At 44.9% G+C, this 22,500-nt stretch overlaps 1 protein-coding gene across 1 annotated transcript in view; it reads right to left on the reverse strand.

Moving 5' to 3' along the window:
• The window catches only part of LOC145390973 (putative neural-cadherin 2), a 159,676-nt gene that overhangs the window by 23,227 nt on the left and 113,949 nt on the right, over positions 1–22,500 (reverse strand). Inside the window, exons 6-17 of the mRNA XM_080265707.1 lie at positions 19,959–20,096; positions 18,739–18,904; positions 17,376–17,529; positions 14,659–15,407; positions 12,999–13,232; positions 9,996–10,171; positions 5,092–5,238; positions 4,281–4,457; positions 3,150–3,549; positions 1,718–1,920; positions 862–1,025; positions 276–444 (exon numbers count right to left, since the gene is read on the reverse strand). Of these exons, the coding sequence (XP_080121833.1) occupies positions 276–444; positions 862–1,025; positions 1,718–1,920; positions 3,150–3,549; positions 4,281–4,457; positions 5,092–5,238; positions 9,996–10,171; positions 12,999–13,232; positions 14,659–15,407; positions 17,376–17,529; positions 18,739–18,904; positions 19,959–20,096 (2,877 nt within the window). The remainder of the gene's footprint in view (positions 1–275; positions 445–861; positions 1,026–1,717; positions 1,921–3,149; positions 3,550–4,280; positions 4,458–5,091; positions 5,239–9,995; positions 10,172–12,998; positions 13,233–14,658; positions 15,408–17,375; positions 17,530–18,738; positions 18,905–19,958; positions 20,097–22,500) is intronic.

Here is a 22,500-nt window from a genome sequence, read left to right on the forward strand (position 1 = left end):
TGAGGTATGTTTGTATAACCGAGCAACCCCACCGCCTCGCCATTTCGGTGCCACCACGTGAAGGCGTCCCTCTCCACCACCTGTCTGAAGATAGCGAGTTCAGCATACAGAATCCGTCACTGGACTGAAGATTTGGCGGTAGTTGAAAGGGAAGCACACTCAGCCCACAAGCTACAGGACTTTAAGCAGGGACTCCACCCCTAGCCTGTGAGAATGATTGGCTGCTCTCCATGACAGTCACGAAGAGGTTAAGGGAATAATTATGGGTTACTCACATCGGGCGTCCAGTCTGTGGCAAGTGACGTCGGCGTGGATGGGGACAGTGAGATAGGGACGGCGTGAGAGAGAGCCTCAGGGGACAAGTGACGCACCTCCACCGTCACCTTAGCTGATACGTCCCTCTGGTTCCAGGTTCTGTCAGACACCAAGAACTGCAACTCGTACCTGAGGAAACAAAGCAGGGCATGAAAGAAAGCCTTGGGGGGCAAATAATACTGTAATATAGTTCATTCACTTTAAGCTGGCTCAGATTTTCGTCCTTTTGCAGCTGGCTTTACGTAGCTCAGGGGGAGAATAAGACAATACAGAGGCTCTACATCCTTGCCATGGCACTTCTTCGTGACTAGCATAATATTCTGGTGTCAACCTTGTGTCACAACTTAGCACTGCGATGACGAGATGGCAGTTTTAGGCCCAAGTTACACTGAACATAGTATTTCTCTTCACAACTGTCACAGCAGACAGGCCACCAAAGCTTCCAAACACATTAACTCTGGATGACACACTAGTTTAATGTGTAGTCCTAATTTTATCACTGAAATGGTTACTTGAATCTTTTTTTGTCTGTGTTTTCTCTCTCACCTGCTTTCTCTGAGCTGTGTGGAGGCATAGATCTGGCCAGTGGCGGTGTTGAGGGTGAACTGTGGGTGAGGGTGACCTGCCCAGGTGAAGGTCTTGTCCTCCAGGTCCCAATCATCAGGGTCGTCCACGTACACACGACCCAAGCCCACCTCAGTACCACTACCCTGAAACAAGTGGTAAAAGTATCAGTGTTATGTATTACCCCTTGCCAGCTGTAGGGGCCTGAGGGCAGCCTACCATAGTCCATAGGCTACATTACGTGCTTATGCCATTAAAACAAACAATCCCCCATTACCTTGTGCAACGTATAGGAGATTGAGGTACGCAAATTTTTAACAGTGAATTGTCTGTGTTCATGGTGGCTTTACTTGGCTGATATATTTCCAGCTGGTCATTACCCATACTGACACCTTAGGCCACCACACACCATGTACTGTACGCGCTGACATACTGTAAATCCCTTGGGAATGGTTGGAGGTTCTGTGATCTTGTAAATGCTACATGATACATTGGTTGGTCACTTCTTATCATATTCAGTATACTGTATATATTTTTAGATGCTGGGACATCGCCTGGAGTGCTATGTCAGTCAGTCACTACGTAAAGTTTTTCGGATGGGTATTGCCTCACTGAGGTAGACTTTAGCTAAACCGCATATTACTGCTCTGATACTCCCCCACTTTTCTTTTCCTTTTTGTATATATTATTCCATTCTTCTAGCCCTCAGACAATTGTAATCAGTCTAGAAAAAGGTCGTTTTCCCTGAATGAGTGATAAAATATTACCAGTTTCCATTTGATGAAGAAGATGGAAAAAATGAAGGTGAAGAGGACACAACGAATGTTTTTCCCCATACCTGAGTCTTCCAGAGGTGAACGGTTTTAGCGCCTGGTTTCATAGGGTTGTCATTGATGTCGTCTATGATGATGGTGACAGGATGTGTGGCCTTCAGACCCCCGGCATCCCCCACCAACACATCCACAGTCAATTGGCGATGCTCTTCCCTGTCCACTGCCGCTCTCGACCATACTTCCGCCCCTCCACGACCACTGTCCAGCTCTGTTAACAGGTAGGATGATAAGTGGTGATCTCGCCTGCATTATCATACTCATCATCGCTGTTATTCTTATCATATTCGTAAGCGTCATTGTAATCGTCATCACTGTTATAATCAAACGCCTATTTCCAGCCTCCTACTCCTATACACCCACTGTCCAGCTCTGTAAAGGTACAAGTAGAATTAAAATTATTCAAAGAGAAATGGTGTTATTGTTGAGTTATAATCATCGGAGAAGTTTCTTTCATTAATTTACAACTCTTCATCACACTTCCGCATCACTACGATCACCGTCCTACTATGAAAATGGAAGATGGCAGTAAGTGGTGATTTCGTAGTTACAAACAGCATCGTATTGCTAGTATAGGTAATATAGGAATCATTATCATCATCATCAGGTACGTGTCAGGGGCGTTCTGCATACCAGTGGGCCTCCGCACCTCGCCTATACCTGTACTCATTTTTTTTTTTTTTTTCGAGGTGAAGATGCACTTGACAGGTTGGTGCTGATTGTCTGAATGCAACATGTCCGAATAACATGCACTAACCCAAATTTCCCCCTCAGATATATGTTGTCAATTAATAATGCTAACGAGTAAAGAGATTATGAAGTAACGTTGCATTCAGCCAATCATCACCAGCCTCGATAAAAAAATAAATAAATAAATGAATACATGAATCCAGGGACCCTCTGCTGCTCTCGTCTGCTACCTAAGGATCGCACGACACCCAGTTACAGTGAGTGGCCACGTGGAGGCACAGACAGACAGACATATCCATTTAGACTGGCAAATAGATAAACAGATAGACAGACAGATGCAGAGTCATTGTCATCACCCAGCCCCTCCTTTCCCACTCTAGGGTTGGGAGAGAGACAAACAGACAGACAGATATACAAACCAACAATAGCCTATATCAACAAACAAGTACCACATCACTTCGAACCTCAACCCTTTCAGCTGCGTGACACATTTCGTTATTCTTTGCTACATACAGGCGATTTTATCCAGCTTAAGGGAAGACGTTTCGTAGTGAAGGAGTTAACGAAGGCTGTGTGAAACAATCAGGGTGAACTCTCTCTCTCTCTCTCTCTCTCTCTCTCTCTCTCTCTCTCTCTCTCTCTCTCTCTCTCTCTCTCTCTCTCTCTCTCTCTCTCTCTCTCTCTCTCACACCACTGACTACCTGGTTTCAGCCACTATATGCATCCAACGCACATCGGTCTATCACTAACCTTGATCATACTTTAGCGAGATGATGCTGGTCACGAAGGCAGGGTTTGTAGCGGCCAAGGTGAAGGAGAAAGGCGGGCCGTGTCCAAACTGCCACAGGTCATCATCGGTCGCTGTAATGACCCCTAAAAGCTTGGCCGACACCCCCTCCATCACGTGCAGGAGCGTGGGAGGTCGTAGACGGGGCGGACAGTCGTTTACGTCGCTTACGGTAATAGTTAGGGTTGTCGTGGAGGAGAGAGGTGGAGAGCCATTATCCGTGGCTGTTATTCTCGCTACACCCACGTCCCCACCCGCTGCCTCTCGGTCCAGGCCACGCCACAGCCTCACCCCGCCCCCCGACTCCACCCTCAGCGACCCCCAGGCCCCGGTCACGTGGTACCGGATGTCCTGCTGCCCCGCCTGGAAGTAGGCTGTGTTGTAGTACTCTCAGGCTTCCTTGACTCTCTCTCTCTCTCACTCTCTCTCTCTCTCATAGCACTTTCAGGTTCCTTTGACTCACTCTCATAGCACTTTCAGCCATCTGTGACTCTCATAGCACTTTCAGCCATCTCTGACTCACTCTCATAGCACTTTCAGCCATCTCTGACTCACTGTCATAGCACTTTCAGCCATCTCTGACTCACTGTCATAGCACTTTCAGCCATCTCTGACTCATTCTCATAGCACTTTCAGCCATCTGTGACTCACTGTCATAGCACTTTCAGCCATCTCTGACTCACTGTCATAGCATTTTCAGCCATCTCTGACTCACTGTCATAGCACTTTCAGCCATCTCTGACTCATTCTCATAGCACTTTCAGCCATCTGTGACTCACTCTCATAGCACTTTCAGCCTTCCATGACTCACTCTCATAGCACTTTCAGCCTTCCATGACTCACTCTCATAGCACTTTCAGCCTCCTATAAATGTTCTGGCACAAGACCAAGGTGACATTAATTTATACTCAGTAATATAATCCTTCCCTCTATCTAACCACTTATATATTTACTTTACGGGACACCATCCTCCTTATAGATACAGGGACGGAGTTGAGGGACGTTTGTATAACCGGGCAGTAGAGCCGCTCGGTTATGTCGGTGCCACCACGTGAAGGCGTCGCTCTCCATCACCTAACCATACAGTGATTTACCATATCGGGATCGTGGGCGGGGAGGGAGAGGAGCAGTGAGCCGGGCGGGGTGTCCTCCCTGACGTTGATGTGGGTGTGGGAGCGTGGGAAGGAGGGCGGGTTGTCGTTCACGTCCATCAGCGTCACTTCCACCCAGCCGCTGTCTGTGTGTCTGCCATCACTCCACCCGCCACGACCCTGAAAACAATGGCCCAACTTACTGCATGCTTTGTGTGCCTCGTGTCTTGGGTCCGAACCCCTGTGGTGGCAGTCATTTTAAGTGGGTGTTGGATGTTGCTGTTGTTGTTGTAAGTTGTGGTGGTGGTGGTGGTGGTGGTGGTGGTGGTAGTGGTGGTGGTGGTGGATTCCCAGGCTTATCTCGTAAACTCAGTGGACGGCAGGAAATCGGTGACTTGAACTGATCGGTCCCAGAGGTCTTTTGGTGAGATTATGTTGATGGCCTATGTGTGTTGTGACGGTGTGGTGAATGTGGTGATTAATTGTGGCGTGGTGTTGGGGACTGGACGGCAGTGTGGGGAATGTGGATTGTGAATTGTGAGTTGTGTTTGTGAGATGGTCTGGCCATGTGGGAAGAATGAGAGACTGACTAGGAGTGCTGTCCCCAGGTATTTAATTCAACCCAAAACTTCTCTATGAAATGACCAATTCAGATGCCATTCCTGTCTCCCTACCTCCTGTCTCCTTACCTCCTGTCTCCCTACCTCCTGTCTCCCTCCCTCCTGTCTCCCTCCCTCCTGTCTCCTTACCTCCTGTCTCCCTCCCTCCTGTCTCCCTCCCTCCTGTCTCCCTCCCTCCTGTCTCCCTGTCTTACCCTGTCTGTCACCTGGACCATGAACCGGAAGCCTCGACGCTGTTCCGGGTCCTCAAAGTCCAAATTCCTGACGGCGTAGAGTTGTCCCACCGCCCCCTCAGTCCTCAGGCTGAAGTGCTCCCACCCCCAGCCACTCTCCTCCACCACCTGAAGGAGGGAGTTATTTAGAAGGCAAAACGGTAATTTCTAAACCCCATATAGCCCTCTTTCAAGCGTAGGGACCCCAGTCTAGGCTTCCTTTGGTCCGGGGAGATCAGTTACGTTGGTGGTAGGGGCGACCATCATCCCCTCACTTGATGTAGTGCTGCCTTCTTCTTGCTTCACATTTATCATTGTTTTTCAGTGTCTGTCCTCCTCTCTTCCTATTTCTCACAATCTTCCACTCACTTGATGTAGTGCTGCCTACTTCTTCCTTCACCTTTATCTTTCTTTTTCCTCCTCTCTTCCTATTTCTGCGATCTTTCCTGTCACTTTTTATTACTCTTCTTTCCTTTTTAGGTGGCTTTACATTGAATGACAAGCCTAATGGTTTCCTGTAAGCCAGGAAACCATTTACAACGCTGGGTGGTAACCATATAACCAATCCATAAATGTTTCCTACGTGTCAACAAGTGGGTTGGCAGAGGATTATTGCCCCTCCCCGTAAAACAACTAACCCGTACTCAAACGGCCATCCCTTACGAGATTATGGCGTCTGGCTATAGATAAATAGATAGATAGATGGACAGATAAACAGATAGATCACCTAGGTCTCTACTTGACAGAAAAACCTCTGGCCATCTCTTGGACTTGAACCGTGGTATGTACTATTGCAGCCAGGAGTTGTTAGCCACCCTCGTCCAGCCAACCCGTGAATGTGGCACGTCGCATTCACGAGCACAGAAGTTGCCTTCGATGCATTTCTGTCGAAAAATATTCCTTCAGCTTTGGGCTTGTACTAATGGGTAAAGCAATAGTAATATTTACTTTGAAGGTTTGACTCTGATAACACGAATATATCATACTGATTATTCAATAACTTGTTTCTCGTATAGAGCCAAGCAAGTGATTAATATGTATATTTGGTTCCACTCCATGACGTCCTGTAGGTCTGAACCAGCGAACACAGAGTGAACGAGTTCGAAACATTCATTTCTTAACAGGAGAGAGAGAGAGAGAGAGAGAGAGAGAGAGTAGCGGGTGCCCGTGAATTTTAGAGGAATGAGGTGGAGAAATGAGGTGCTCAACACAGTTAAACTGGGATTTTAACTTTCGTTTCGGTTGGCTTTCTATGCCTAAATGACTAAATGAAGGTAAATTATGAAATATAATAACTGGATGACGAAGTGGTAATAGGGTCTGGCTAATGGTTGTTTGGTTCAAGGTGTGCACTGTGCAGTGGTAACCCTAATTCCAGGCAACGGTCGCCGTTAAAAGTTGGATGTTTTAGGTCCCACTTATTTTAAATATTCCATGTGTGTTTACAGTACGTGTATGCCCCTATGGACCTATTTTCACCCCATGAATATTTTTAGCAATGGACATTTTCACCACTCGGAGCACAATCCTCCATGGATCTATTTTCCTTAATGACTTTTTTTTTTTTTTTTCAAAGACGCCTACTTGTCTACGTAAGCTATTTTCCCACGAACTAATTTTCCCCATTGATGTATTTTCTCCCCACGGACCAATTTTTCCGTCGACCTTGAATCTCTCCATGGATACAGGTTTCCTACATGGTCGTATACCCATGGATGTATTTTTCATAAATGAACCTATTTTCCCCATAAACCTGTTATCCGACGTGGTTATATCACCCACTGATCCGTGCAGTTGAAACAGACCTCTTAACCAACAGACGTATTGCACGATGGACCTGTTGTAACCCACTGGATATATATATACCTACTTCAGCATAATTCCAGAATAATATCCCCTGTGGACCGATTTTCCGGACACTAAACTCTTCCCAGCTCGGACATTAACTCATATCACCTAGTCCAAGTGGCCTGTTTTCCCACAATCCGTTCATCCACCTACACACCCACCCATCAACGCACATACCCACAACCTTACTCAATACAGAATGTCTCAAAAGTAGGACGACACAAACCCGTCTCTTGCCTTGTCCTACAGGTAGCCCCACCACCCACCCCACTTAAACAATGCACGAACCTCACTCCACCCCACTTAACCAGCCCAACAACCCTTTCCCTCCCTCTCGCCCACCCACTCCACCTAATCCACCTGTGAAACAACCAGCCTACACTAACCAATCCACCCACCCAGTTACCAACCTACCAATCCGCATACCATGCTCCACAAGTCAGATGACTCTCAATTCAACACACACACACACACACACACACACACACACACACACACACACACACACACACACACACACACACACACACACAGGCGGGGTGGATTTCCTTACACGAAAGATGAGTCTCACCGCTTAACTCAGTCTGTCGGCAGAAAATAGTACCGGGTACTCTTTACAGGGAGTTTGCCAGGCCGTAGATAAGGGGCTTCATTCCGGCTACATACACATGATTTTATGCGATATGAGTAAATATGGTGCTCAAGCTAAACAGGGAATTTTTCCTTTGCCTGATGATGAAGGAGTTTAATCCCAGGATAACGTCTCGTCGGACATAATGAAAGATGGGTTTTATTCTGGGTAACGCCAGTTGACTTTGTCAAATTATTAGGCAGGCCGCGTAACTTCTGTTAAATGCCTTATGTTCGCATTTTTTTCTCTCTCTGGTGGTTGGCACCTGGAGATTTTTGGCAAACTCATAAGTATTTTTCTCATTAACTGGATATCTCTCTCTGGACAGAGAGGCAAATTACTTTCTTAAGTACAGTTTTTTGTTAAACCAACAGCATTTATCTCCTAATTCATTACTTCAACGAAAGCAATCCTAAAAAAAATTATCACAAAGCAATGCAACTTCTAGTGACTGATGGAAGAAATACTCACACTGTGGCCTGTTTTCAATGGATCACAGAAATCCAGGGTTTCTCATCCCTTGCATTTCCCTGTGCCAGTCTGCCTCCACCTCATTATTCCAAAATTCACAGGCGCCCACCATACACGCTCTCTCTCTCTCTCTCTCTCTCTCTCTCTCTCTCTCTCTCTCTCTCTCTCTCTCTCTCTCTCTCTCTCTCTCTCTCTCTCTCTGTTGAATTCGTAGCAGGCGACACTGGTAACACTGATCTCTGGCCAAATATAATGATCTGTGTACAGTCGCGGTCAAAAAATATCGTTCCAAGTTTTAGGCAAAGAATTATGGAACCATTATGCAATATTTTGGGAAGTTTGTTGGGTTCCGGAGATCGCTACAGGGGGTTTCAAAAATAACCGCTCACTGTCTTGTTGTTTATCGCTCAGACGTGGCTCGATATTACTGTGGCTCGATAATGCAACAGGTCAACTCTGGATCTGTCTCCCTCTGTCTGTATTTCCTACTTCCTATGATCTCCAGTCTTTCAAACGCAGTGTGTCCAGGCATCTCGAAATGATCGGATCTTGAATTTGGCTCTCTCTTGTATTGTTTTTGTTTTTCTTTTGGAAGGAACGGTTTTCGGGCCCCTGGCCTTTGATTCCTTCTTTCTTGCATTAAAAAAAATGTACATTGCCCTGGATTCAACGTAATTTCAAAGCCCGTGGAGAGAAAACCAGACGATAAAATTACTGATACCGATTGGACTGTAGGGCACAATACGCCTCAACCAGAGTGCTTCATCAACTGCATATATTTTAGTGTCTGCAGCTCCAATTAAGTCAAACGCAAAACCTATCTATCCGTCTATCTATCCATAGCCCGACGCCCTAATCCCGCAAAGGGTGGTCGCAGACAAAACGCCTCCAAGTAGCTATGTCACCCACCATTTGACTGCCCTCCCCTAACTTACAGTAAAATTCAACCTTACAGTGAAATTCAAACCTACGGTACAGTAAAATTCAACTCACATTAATCAAGCAACATTTAGAAACCTTTTAGCTTGTGTTATTCCTAAATCTTTTAACGTTTATGGCTCCAAATAAGAGACTGGAAACAAAACAGGAATCATAACAACCATAGTTGCAGAAAACAAAAAAAAAAAACGCTCAAAGAACAGTCGATAAGGAAGGACAGCTAAATAATTGTCAGATCCTAAATTACAGACACAAAACCTACATTGATACCAATAGTCAGGGCAAGGAACCAGGGCTCCGAAATGTCTATCATCGAAAAAAGTGACTAGTATATAAAATCAAATGTGATATATTCAGAATTTAAATATAACAGAGGCAAAATAAAACATTATTAACATTATCAACAGAGGGAAAAATGGTTGTAAGGAAATATATTAACGAAAAAAATAGACCTAAATTTAGCTCCAACAATCTTCATGGCTTGGCAACCGTACTACAGTAATCACAAAAATAATTATAAATCACTCAGAGAGCACATGCCTCCGTCAACGCCTATAAAATCTGACATACGGTTGTAATTCCTCTTTCCTGCCAGGAGAACTCTAGTACGGTCTCACATGGTCGATTAATTCTATGATTTTTGTCTGCCCTGTTACACAGTCTCAGAAAGCGCATCCTTCCGCCCACGCCAATAAAATGTATCATTTCCTGCATCCGTATCCGGAGACTCCTCAAGGTATTATCAACTCTTTCTTGACCCACTGTCCACCTGTCCACAAGATTTGCATTGAAATTCAATGACGACTCTCTGAGACATCTTGTAAACAAACAGAAATGCAGACACGGATAAATACATAGGCTCCGACTAACTTCGTTGGCAGAGTTAATTAACCATATCAAGAATATGGGATGATTATAAGTACGCCACGGGCATTCAGTTACGAAGGAAAACGAATAAATCATGACAGCTACAACATAGACACTAAAAACAGCTTACCCTGTAGTAGAAATAATTTGATGTGTCAGGGTCATTGGTAGATATTTCCAGCAGGGTTGTATTGAAGGGATCTTCGCTTCCCCAGGTCTCATGTACCTCAGCCTTCCACAGCTGCCGAGCCAGTCGAGGGGAATTGTCGTTCACATCCGCTAAACGCACCACCACTGTCCCCGTCCCTGTGTGTGCAATGCTGAATCACTATCTTCTATTGCTAAAAGTTGCACCTCTGTGTGCGGTAACAGTGGGCGGAGTTGGGAGAGTGACGTCACGAGTTTTGGCACCTCTCATTGGCTGATCATAGAGTGGGAGGAGCCAAGAAATGTGACGTCATGGATATCAATACATCACATTGGTTGGTTTTGATAGTAGGCAGAACTTAAGGGGAGTGACATCACAGGTTCTAACGCCTCTCACTGGCAGAGAACGTACTGAGAGGAGACTTCATTAGCCCAGGGCAGTCCGGTAGAATAAACACACTCCGCAGATCTACTTACATCTCAAGCCTATAGGTTGATTTTTGCTATGCTTTAACCAATCCAGTGTCGGAGACGGGCCCATGCTGCTGGTTATCCTCAATAGGGCTCAGGACAGGTCGAAATGCCTGGAACTTCCCAAACCTTTGGGATGATGGTCTAATTCTTCCCTTTGAACAGTTCCCGGTACTGTGAGAGCAAGACGTAGTACCTCTCTCTCATTCACTATACCCCCTTCACTTTAACTTGGCCCACATTTTCGTCCTTTTGCAGCTTATTTCACGTAGCTGAGTGACTAAGAATACAATACTATTGCTCTACACTCTCTCCATAGCACTTCTTCATGACTAGCATAGCATCATACTGTAGTGTTTATCTTTTGCTACAGCTCGATATTCAAGATGGAGAGATGACAATTTTCAGCCAAGTTAGAGTAAAAAGAGTATATTATCAACTGACACGAGCGAAAATAATAAACCAGACACTATCACACAAAACGAGCTAACTCTTTTAATCCCAGAACGTATTTTCTTTCTTTCTTTCTTTCTTTCTTACTTTCTTTCTTCTCTATTTCCAAACAGTTTTATTCACCATGATATAGAATTCCGAAAGTGGAAATATTTGATTCCTTCCTCATTAACCCCTTCTCTACTAAGATGCTACATTAAACTACATAAAATCATTGGTACCAGCAAAAAATTAATTACGATTGACGTGCTTGGGTTGAAGGAATGATGTTAATTCGTTTTTTATAATTACCTGGATAATTGATTTTTGTTTTGTTAGGCTATACGGAATGTGCGTGGTGCTACTAACTGCTGCTAACACACACACACACACACACACACACACACTTTCTCTCTCTCTCTCTCACTTTCTTCTGCAACAACAACAGCAACTACTACTACTACTACTGCTACTACTACTACTACCACCACCCTACTACCACCCTTTTTTTTTTTTTTTTTTTTTATGTGACCGACTCTGGCCATAGGCTTCACAGCCTGCTTTCAAGGCCCAGTAGTCCTCCTACGTACCGTACACCTCTACATGTCACCACTTCGGCGCTAACACCCACCGTCCATACTGAATACATGCTAGGGCTGTCTCATACAGGACTGGTGTATTGGTATTAGCGGGGATATTTTTACGACATGTCGGCGGGTCTTCTGGTAAATGAGTAAAGTCTGATTTTTCCTGAATTCAAATCCTTAAACTGTTCCCTGCCCCCAACGGGATTTGAACCCGGGTCCGTTAGGACTGTAGGCCAACTCTCTACCAACTGAGCTACCGCCTCCCCCCTACTACTACTACTACTACAACTACTTCTACCAGTCTACTACTACTACTACTACTTACTACTTCTACTACCAGTCTCCTACTACTACTACTACTTACTACTACTACACTACTACTACCAGTCTACTACTACTACTACTACTACTACTACTACTACTACTACTAGCCTACTACTAACACACACACACACACACACACACACACACACACACACACACACACACACAAACATACTTTCTTCTGCAACAACAACTACAACTACTACTACCTCTACTACTACTACTAACACACACACACACACACACACACACACACACACACACACACACACACACACACACACACACACACACACGCATACTTCCTTCTGCAGCAACAACTACAACTACTACTACCTCTACTACTACTACTACTACTACTAGTCTACTACTACTACTAGTCTACTACTACTACTAGTCTACTACTACTACAACTACTACTAGTCTACTACTACTACTACTACTACTAACACACACACACACACACACACACACACACACACACACACACACACACACACACACACACACACACACACACACACATTCTTTCTTCTGCAACAACAAAAACAACAACAACAACAACTACTACTACTACTGCTAATACTAATACTAATACTGCTATTACTACTACTACCACTACTACTACTGCTACAACCACTACCATCACAGCTGGTACCTTTGAGTCCCACTACTTCTACTACTACTACTACTACCACCATCACAGCTGCTACCTCTAAATCTCCCTACTTCCACTACTACTACTACAACCACCTCCACCACTACCACCATCATCACAGCTGGTACCTTTGAATCCCCCTACTTCTACTGCTACTACTACTACTACCACTACCACCACCTCCACCACCATCATCACAGCTGGTACCTTTGAATCCCCCTACTTCTACTGCTACTACTACTACTACAACCACCACCACCTCCACCACCATCATCACAGCTGGTACCTTTGAATCCCCCTACTTCTACTACTACTACTACTACTACCACTACCTCCATCACCACCATCACAGCTGGCACCTTTGAATCCCCCTACTTCTACTACTACTACTACTACTACAACCACCACCACCACCACCACCATCATCACAGCTGGTACCTTTGAATCCCCCTACTTCTACTGCTACTACTACTACTACTACCACCACCTCCACCACCACCATCACAGCTGGTACCTTTGAGTCCGCCTCCATCTGCGGCCAACACCTGGATGTGATACTCTGGCGTGGTCTCTCGGTCCAGGCAGCAGATGGTGGTGGTGACGAGGCCGGTGTCGGGGTGGATGGCAAAGATGGCCTCGCCCGACCTCTCCTCCATCACGTTCTTGGCGATGCTGTACGTGACCTGCCCGTGGCCGCCCTCCTCCCTCTCGTCGGGGTCCCACGCCCACACCACGACGGCCGAGAGGTCTGCAAGAGTCATCATCATCATCATCTAATTTCTGCTACCATTCACTGTTATCATCATCATCATCATCATCATCGTCTAATTTCTTCTCACACACCACCATCATCATCATCATCATCATCATCATCATCATCATCATCATCATCATCATCTAAATCCTGTTCACACTTATCATCATCATCATTATCATCTACATCCTGCTCACACATCATCATCATCATCTACATCCTGCTCACACATTAATCATCATCATCATCATCATCTACATCCTGCTCACACATTAATCATCATCATCATCATTATCTAAATCCTGCTCACACATCATCATCATCATTATCTAAATCCTGCTCACACATCATCATCATCATTAGTAACCCCATTCACACATCATCATCATCATCATCATCATCATTATCATCACCATTATCATCATCAGTAACCCCATTTACAAATCACCACCATCATCATCATCATCATCATCATCATCAGTAACCCCATTCACAAATCACCATCATCTTCATCATCATCATCATCATCAGTAACACCATTCACAAAGCACCACCACCACCATCATCATCATCATCATCATCATCACCACCATCAGTAACACCATTTTCACATCATCATCATCATCGTCAAATTTCTGCACACACATCATCGTCATCATCATCGTGAAATTTCTGCTCACACATCATCATCATCATCGTCAGACTAAATCCTATTCACTCATCATCGTCATCATCATCATTAACATCATCATCGTCTTCTAAATCCTGCTCACACATCATCATCATCATCATCATCATCATCATCATCATCATCAACAACACCATTCACACATCATCATCATCATTGTCAAATTTCTGCTCACACATCATCATCATCATCGTCAAACTAAATCCTACTCACTCATCATCGTCATCATCATCATTAACATCATCATCGTCTTCTAAATCCTACTCACACATCATCATCATCCTACAATCATCATTATCATCAGCATCATTTCTTTATCATCATCATCATCATCATTATCATCATCTAAATCCTGCTCACACATTATCATCATCATCATCCTACAGTCATTATCATCATTTCTTTTTAACCTCATTAACGCATCATCATCATCATCAACATCATCATTATCATCATCATCATCATCATCATCATCATCTAAATCCTGCTCACACATCATCATCCTACAACCATTATCATCATCATTTCTTTTTAACCTCATTCACACATCATCATCATCATTACCATCGCCCTTTCTTAAGAAGCCTGTTCACACTAATATAAGCCAGTAAACAAGGGCTTGGTACTGAAAAAACAAACGAATGATGATGATGATGATGATGATGATGATGATGATGATGATGATGCCACAAGCTATAATAATACAATGTAAAGATGCCCCATGCTACCCACCTATAGGCCCATTCTCCTGCACTTCACCATATATCGTTGCGTTGGGAAAGACAGGAGCGTTGTCATTCACGTCTTTCACCACCACCCTCACCACCATCTCCGCCACATGCACCTCTTCTCTCCTCATCCCCTTCAGAAGTCCCTCCAGTGCCTCTTGCCTCTTCTTGATCCCCTCCTTTCTCTTCATGCTGTCCTCTTGGTACTCTCGATCACCTCCTCCTCCCTTCACCCTGCCCTCCTGTTCGTCTTTTCTCTCATATTTACTGTCCTCGTCTGTACCTAAGGAGAAACCGCTAAGTACAGGACACCCACCTCCCTCCGCTGAGAATTTCTTAACATACACGCGATTCCTGCCTAATTCGTCCACATATGGCTGATCACTTAAGAGATCCACATAGTAGTCACCTGATACCCTGCCTTCATTTCCTTCTTCATATACTGACTGTCTGATGTAAGAATCTTCATGTGGATTTTCACCTACGTACGCTCCTTTATTGGATCCTGTGTCTATAATATGGTTTTCATCTTCTGGCTGCGTCACCTGAGAGTTTTCACGTGAATCTTCAATGCAAGGAGATTTGAGAGCTGATCCTTGTCCTGTACCATCGTCTTCAAATTTCAGATCATTCAGGGAAGGACTTTCACGTGGCTCTTCCTTCGTCTCCTCGTGTTGTTCTTTGTTCACGGCGTGGTAGTGAGTTTCCTGTGTCAATTCATGTTTCAGTACCGATGTTTGGACTGGCGCAGGTCTGTGAGTTGCCATGCTCCCTACGTGTCGAATTCTCTGGCTGTTTCTTCTTCTCCTTCTCCCTTCGAAAATTTTACTCCTGGATACAACTTCCTCTGTGCATTCCCCTTCCTCTTTGCATATATTTACTTCCTTGCCTGATTTTTCTCCCTGTTCATTCCGTTCTTCCTCCTCTCTTGTTCTTCTGTCTGCTCTGCTTACTTCCTTTGCATCACTCTTTGTATCTCCTTTCTCTGTTCTCGCATTTCCCGTTTCCTGGATGATATGCTTCTCAAATTCATTTTTCCCCCCTCTTTCTGTTTCCCCGCTCTCATTCTTCTCCGCATCACTTTCATTTTCCCTTCTCTCCCTTCTCCATCTTCTATATTCATTCTCTGTTTCCACTCTGGCTTTTCGTTTTTTAGTGATAATGTCCGTCTGTTTTTCGTCCAGTCGTTTTCTGCCTGTTTTCCCTCTACTATCGTAACTAACAACGCCTTCAATATTTTCCCTTCCTTCCTTTGCTTCTTTCTTTGTATCGCCTTTCTCCGTTCTCGTGTTTCCCTTTTCCTTGCTACTATCCTCCACTCTTCCTTCCCTTCTTCTTCTTTCAGTTATCCCCCTGTCTTTCTCGCCCACATAGCTTTCATCTATTTCCCTTTCGGTTCTCTTCCTTCCCGTATCACATCCCTCACTCAAATGTCTGCTGTGTAAAGGCTTCCTACGAGTCAGACACACTTCACCCCCTGTTTCTTTCGCCAGTTTGCTTTCAACGACCACTGACAGATGGGGAACTGCGCCAACATTTAAACTAAAACTTCTTTTTAACCCGGCAAGACCCAGGTTTTCAGCCGTGGACAGCAATCGCCATCTGTACCCAATTTTTTGCTGCTTCCTAAATCCTGGCTTGACTCGACTCCAACTATGCTTGAAATTGCCGCTGTGAGGAAGCGCTTGTGGCTTGCTCAGTGGATGGGGCGAGTGATGTGGATGGTCGTGGCTGTGTGGATGGGGTAGTCTTAGCTGGATCGGCGAGTGGACTGGATGTGGATGGGTGTCTTTTGGAGGTAAACGTGGGTGGACTTCGGGATGAGGTAGATAAGCTTGGTCAGTTCTGTGCTGGGAATGATGCTGGTGATTTTGGTGATCTGTCTGTGGATGGGTTTTCGTACGAGGCACGACAGAGGGGTTGTCTGGCTGGGGTGGGTTTAGATGAGCTCTAGCGTGAGACTTGTGAGGGTGAGCTGGAGTGTGGAGCTGATGATGATGGGTATTTGAGCGAAGGAAGTGTGGATGGTTCTCTGTTGTAAATATATAGTGTTGTCTGTGCGCATTATAATTTCGCCTAGAGGAGTGTAGATCAGATTCAGGCCGTATAGCGTCATTTTGGTCATCGTCTTTTCCCTCAATGTTTTGGATTCTTTGCAAGTTTGAATTTAAAGGGGAGGCTGCAAGGCGTTCTAAAATCCCATCTCTTCTCTCTTCCACCAACCTACCCTTGGAAAATTTATGTCTTCTGGTGGTGGTAGATGCACTTGAATGTTCATGACCATTTAGTAACCTCCTTCTCCTGTCGCCTGTCTTTAAATTTCCTACATGCAAATCTCCTCGTTTTCTGACCATTCGCCATTGAACTGATACGCGCCTTTCGTTTTTATTTAGAAGGGAATGTTTTTTATGAACTGGATCTCCTGGTTTTATTTTGGTTTCGCTCTGGCTAACCTCGTGTGATCCTCTCTCTCGCTCCTCTTTCGTTTGTATAATATGCCTGGCTTCACTGGCTGTCGCTGCCTCTACGCTTCTTGCCTCCTCCCGTGTACCAGCAGTTAAGAAGGGGGAGGGGGAAGTACAGTTTGGGCTAAGCTGGGACTTCTCGTTTGTTGTCTTTTGGTTAAACCTTTCTGAGAGAGACTGATTATGTTGGTCACATCCCTCCTCTTCCAGCTTATCACTGTCATCAAGGCTTTGGGATTTAACTGCTAAAGCCAACCTCTCCCTGCTGTTTTGTGGGAGAGGCTGGAAGGCACTGGACATTGCTTCTGTGTCTGTGTACGCTGGGTTAATATCCACTGCAGGGTGACTGATATTTTCCGGTCTAAAGTACCAACCAAACACAGGAGACTCGGTTCGTATATGTTCCTGATCTGAGGCCGTTTGAAGAGGAGGATTTTGAGAGTTTAAATGATTAGGGATTACTGGTTTCTGAATGGGAGTAAGACTGATAGAAGCTTTGCTATTTTGAGATTCACCTGGGACCCGATTATCTCTCACGGATTTGTTTGTGCTGAGGATTGGATGATTTAAGGTACTCTGCTTACGACTCAGACTTAGGATTTCAGGGTTATTATGCCTCTGACTAACTGCACTTGGTTTGAACAGCTTTATACCAATTGTTCTCTCAGGATATGGCTGGATTTGTCTGTCTCTGCATCTGCTTAGTGTATCTTGCAAGGTATTTCGAGACTGACCACTGTGGAGAGAAGTTTGATGAGGCGTGGATGAAGGCAACTTGGGATCCTGGGCGAGTCTTTTATGGGACAAGTGCATCCTAGAAGATTTCAGATTAAAGTTGTGATCTAAAATACTTATATATTTAGAATGGGACTTGGTGGAATGATGAGTTTCGTGAGAGGAGAGGACTGAAGGGGAATGGGGATGGTCGTGTGTCATTTCAGAACCAAGATTTCCTACGTGGGAGAAATCTAGGTCTTTTCTGCTAGCTGGATTTAATACCGAGGAGTTAGGATCTTGACTGTATGTGTAATTCCCTTTTTGGACTGAACTCAGCTTAGGATTTACGGCTGATTCCTGAACGTAAAAATGATCAAACTCTTCAACATCAACACTGTCAGAAGTGGAATCGCTACCATTTTCTTTTGCCATTATAGTTTCCCTCTCTTTCCCCTCTGTCTTCCCTTTTTTTGTCATCGTTCTGTCATTCGCGTCCACACTGTCTTCTTTTTCTCCATCTTTCCTTTCTTCTTCATTCTTCCCTCCTTTTTCACTCCCATCTAAGTGGTCACCGGGTAAAGGTTTGCCGCGAAATTCAAACACACCTTCCTTGCTCTCTCTTGCTTGTTTCCCCTCCACAGACAATGACGTGTGTAGAATCAGTCCATCCAGGCTCTTTCCCTTGGTAGGCAAGTCAGAAAAATCGGTGTGTAGGTGTAGATAGGACGGGTGTGGGTGGTGTGTGGCAGGGTTTGGGTGTAACTGAGACAGGTGTGGGCGGTGGGGTGTGGCGAGGGGGGCGTGGGGTGGAGAAAGATGTGTATGGAGTGTGGCAGAAGGTGAGTGGAGTGTCGAGTGGCATGGGTGGGATGTGGTCGTGTGTGGGTGTAGCGGAGACAGGCATGGGTGAGGGTGTGGGTGTGGTGGGGAGAGTCGTGGGTGTCTTGCGGCCCTGGTTGCGGCTCTGGTTGCGGCTGCGGCCAAAGATGCGGACACTCTCTGACCATCCCTCACCTGCACCTTCACCCGCCACTCACCCCGCCCGCCAGGTGGGTCCCTATCAATGGCCTGAAATGGTGAAGAAATAATAATAATAATAATAATAATAATAATAATAATAATAATAATAATAATAATAATAATAATAATAATAATAACTTAATCATCATTATTATCATTTAGTCATCATATAATAATAAATATCATCATCATCATCATCATCATCATCATCATCATCACCATCACCATCACCATGATCATCATCATTACCATCACACCATCATCATCACCATCATCATCATTATCATCATCATCATCATCATTATCATCATCATCATTAGTCGTCATCTAAACCTCTTCTCCTAGCTCTAGATGAAGTGAGGTAGGTTTTACAGACCAAGAAAAAAACATGAAACAAGAAACTAACCGAAAATCTGCTCAGTCAAATGGGCCACACTCTCATTTACTCCTTATTCAAGCCCCTGGAATCCTGACTCTATATATAAGCGTCCATACACATTAAATCTACACGTATTTAATCTTCTGCAGGTTGAAGGCCATTTTTATATCTGACAGACCCTGAGCAAATATTTACCCACGAAAAACTTGGCAAAAAATCCCTTCACAAAATCTATATAAAACTTTTTTTTATTTTCTGGTCTCCTCATCTATGGCTATTTATGCACTTGACCTTGAGAGCTGTGTGTGTGTGTGTGTGTGTGTGTGTGTGTGTGTGTGTGTGTGTGTGTGTGTGTGTGTGTGTGTGTGTGTGTGTGTGTGTGTCCTTGTCACTGTCACTAGCTTTCATCTCTCCCACCATACCACTGTCAACTACCACTATATTCTGTTTTTTCGTGTGTATATTCTGTTTTTTCGTGTGTTGTATCCGTCTTTCCATCTGTTTACGACCGCCATCCCCTACCGAATCATGTAATTAAACCCACCTAATCACCACGACCACCATCATTATCTTCACCTGTGCTTCGTACCTATTCCAACCTCCTCTCAGCATCAGATCACCACTACCTTCTCCTCGACTATCTCTCTGAACTACTATCACTATCAACTATCACCGCTACGCCTTCTGTCCTTCCCTCCTGCCCTCCTCTTCCCTCGCCCTTACCCTCAGCTGCGTCAGGTCTCCCGTGTGAGGGTTGATAGTGAAGATAGCTTGGTGTGTAGGTAGGTCATCCACGCCGTCACCACCCACGCTGTACACCAACCCTCCAACGTCAACGCTGTCCACGTCCTCTGCTGTCACCTGAGAAGAAAGGCATCATCATCATCATCATCATCATCAGTAGTAGTAGGAGCAACAGTGATTTGGTTGATTTAATATTCAGATTTTTCAGTAGGACACACACACACACACACACACACACACACACACACACACACACACACACACACACACACACACACACACCACTCTTCATATTCAGGCAAAAACTCCTGTGCTTCTCTCTTTCCATCTCCTCCAAACATATATTGCACACGAAAAAAGGGATACTTTCCTAAAAATAGCCTGTGTCATGTTGGTCGCAGTCAGTCTAGAAATATTTATAGTCCTCTCTCTCTCTCTCTCTCTCTCTCTCTCATTTCGCCGTAGGATAAACAGGCTTAATTTGGCTCATGTAGGCCTTATTATGCCTTCATGTGGTGGCACTGATATAACTCGGCGGTGGACCTGCCCGGTTATACGAACGTCCCTCATTCCTTTCCCTATCCCACCAAAAGAGTATAGTAAGCGGCACTGAAAATTAATCCTCAGCCTTCAGTCCACTGTGTACCCCCCAAGTTGAAGCCGACACCACCGCTCTTGTTGCCTTTATGCTTAATGGCTACCGGCACAGTAACACAAGTATATTTTCCGGTAATAACTGATACTCCACACCAGTACTCTTATATCCCTCCATTATTTCCTCCCTCCCTCCCTCCTTCCTTTTATTGTTGTCCTCCCTCTCTCCATCCCTCCCTCCCTGCCTCCCTCCTTCTATTGTTGTCCTCCCTTCATCCCTCCCTCCCTCCCCTCACGCGCTTAGCATATTTCTTTACTTCACTAGGTTTAAGTCTGGAGATCGGGGCGGCCATAGGGAGGGCTGCCACGTCTAATCTATCGCCCACAGAACCGATCACTTAAATCACATCCAGCGGCCGTGAGGATATAGAGAGGGACAGCACCGAGAAAGGGTCCTGTTTGCTGTCTACGTCTGATAGGAAAAGCTTCTAAATGGGCGGGGGAAGTTGTATTTGACGCGTACTGTTGAAATATCACATGTTTCTGCAACAACTGACTTTTATATTCATGTTTATTAGGACGTTTTGACTTCCCTTAATTATATAATTATACCAATGAAATTTTATACCATTTTTCTGTGATCACCTTGTATGCATTATTATAAAGTTTTTTTTTTTTTTTTTTATGTGAACGACTCTGGGCATAGGCTTCACAGCCTGCTCCCAAGGCCAAATATATACGTCTATCCTGAGACTCCCTTTCTACATGGATTGAGTGAACTTCCATTGTGTGTGTTTGCTTGTGTGTGCTTGCTTGTGTGTTCTTGCTCGTGTGTTTGTGTGTGTTTGTTTGTGTGTATTTGCTTGAGTATGCTGGCTTGTGTGTGTTTGCTTGTGTGTGCTTGCTTGTGTGTTCTTGCTCGTGTGTTTGTGTGTGCTTGCTTGAGTGTGCTTGCTTGTGTGTGTTTGCTTGTGTGTGCTTGCTTGTGTGTGCTTGCTTGTGTGTTTGCTTGTGTGTGTTTGCTTGTGCGTTTGCATGCGTGTATTTGCTTGTTTGTAGTTATTTCATACACATTTTAATCTGATTTCCTCACGTTGCTCTCACATATTTCAGATTCTTAGCAGTTACTTTTGTCAGTGGTGAGACATACGATCCAGGGTAATACTTCATCATATCGTGTTTAGTCCCCCCAGCTATACTCCTTTTACACTAACTTGGCCCAGATTTTCGTCCTTTTGCAGCTTATTACACATAGCTCAGTGGCGGAAAAAGACGATACTACTACTCTGCGTCCTTCCCCTAGCACTTCTTCGTGACTAGCAGCATATTCAAGTGTTAATCAATTGCTACAACTCAGCTTTCAAGATTGAGGGATGGTGATTTTAGGCCAAGTTAGAGTGAAAAGGGTATAGACATTACTGGCGGCCCCTGCTCCCACCCACCAGGGGATACTATTAACAAAACTGATGATGGGTGGGAAGGATGTGCCGGGCCTTCGTGTGGTGAGGCAGAGCAAGGCAAGCCAGAGGAAGGCAAGGCAGAGAAAGGCAAGGCAGAGGAAGGCAAGGCAGAGGAAGGCAAGGCAGAGGAAGGCAAGGCAGGGGTAGGCAAGGCAGAGGAAGGCAAGGCAGGGGTAGGCAAGGCAGAGCAAGGCAAGGCAGAGCAAGGCAAGGCAGGGGTAGGCAAGGCAGAGCAAGGCAAGGCAGGAGTAGGCAAAGCAGGGGTAGGCAAGGCAGAGGAAGGCAAGGCAACAGAAGGGAGTGATGGGAAAGACAGAGTAGGATGTATTATCGTAAAGAAAGAGATACAAGATTTATGGATGAGCAATGAAAAAAAAAAAATGTTGAAAAACGAGGAGGGTAAAGGCAGCCAATGTTTGATCTGAGCAGGGAAGAACATGGAAGGCTAGGGTAGGGTAAGGTGAAGC

The sequence above is a fragment of the Coenobita brevimanus genome, chromosome 16 (genome assembly GCF_032717465.1).
Source record: "Coenobita brevimanus isolate Jiangsu-jjx chromosome 16, ASM3271746v2, whole genome shotgun sequence".
Lineage (NCBI taxonomy): Eukaryota > Metazoa > Arthropoda > Malacostraca > Decapoda > Coenobitidae > Coenobita > Coenobita brevimanus.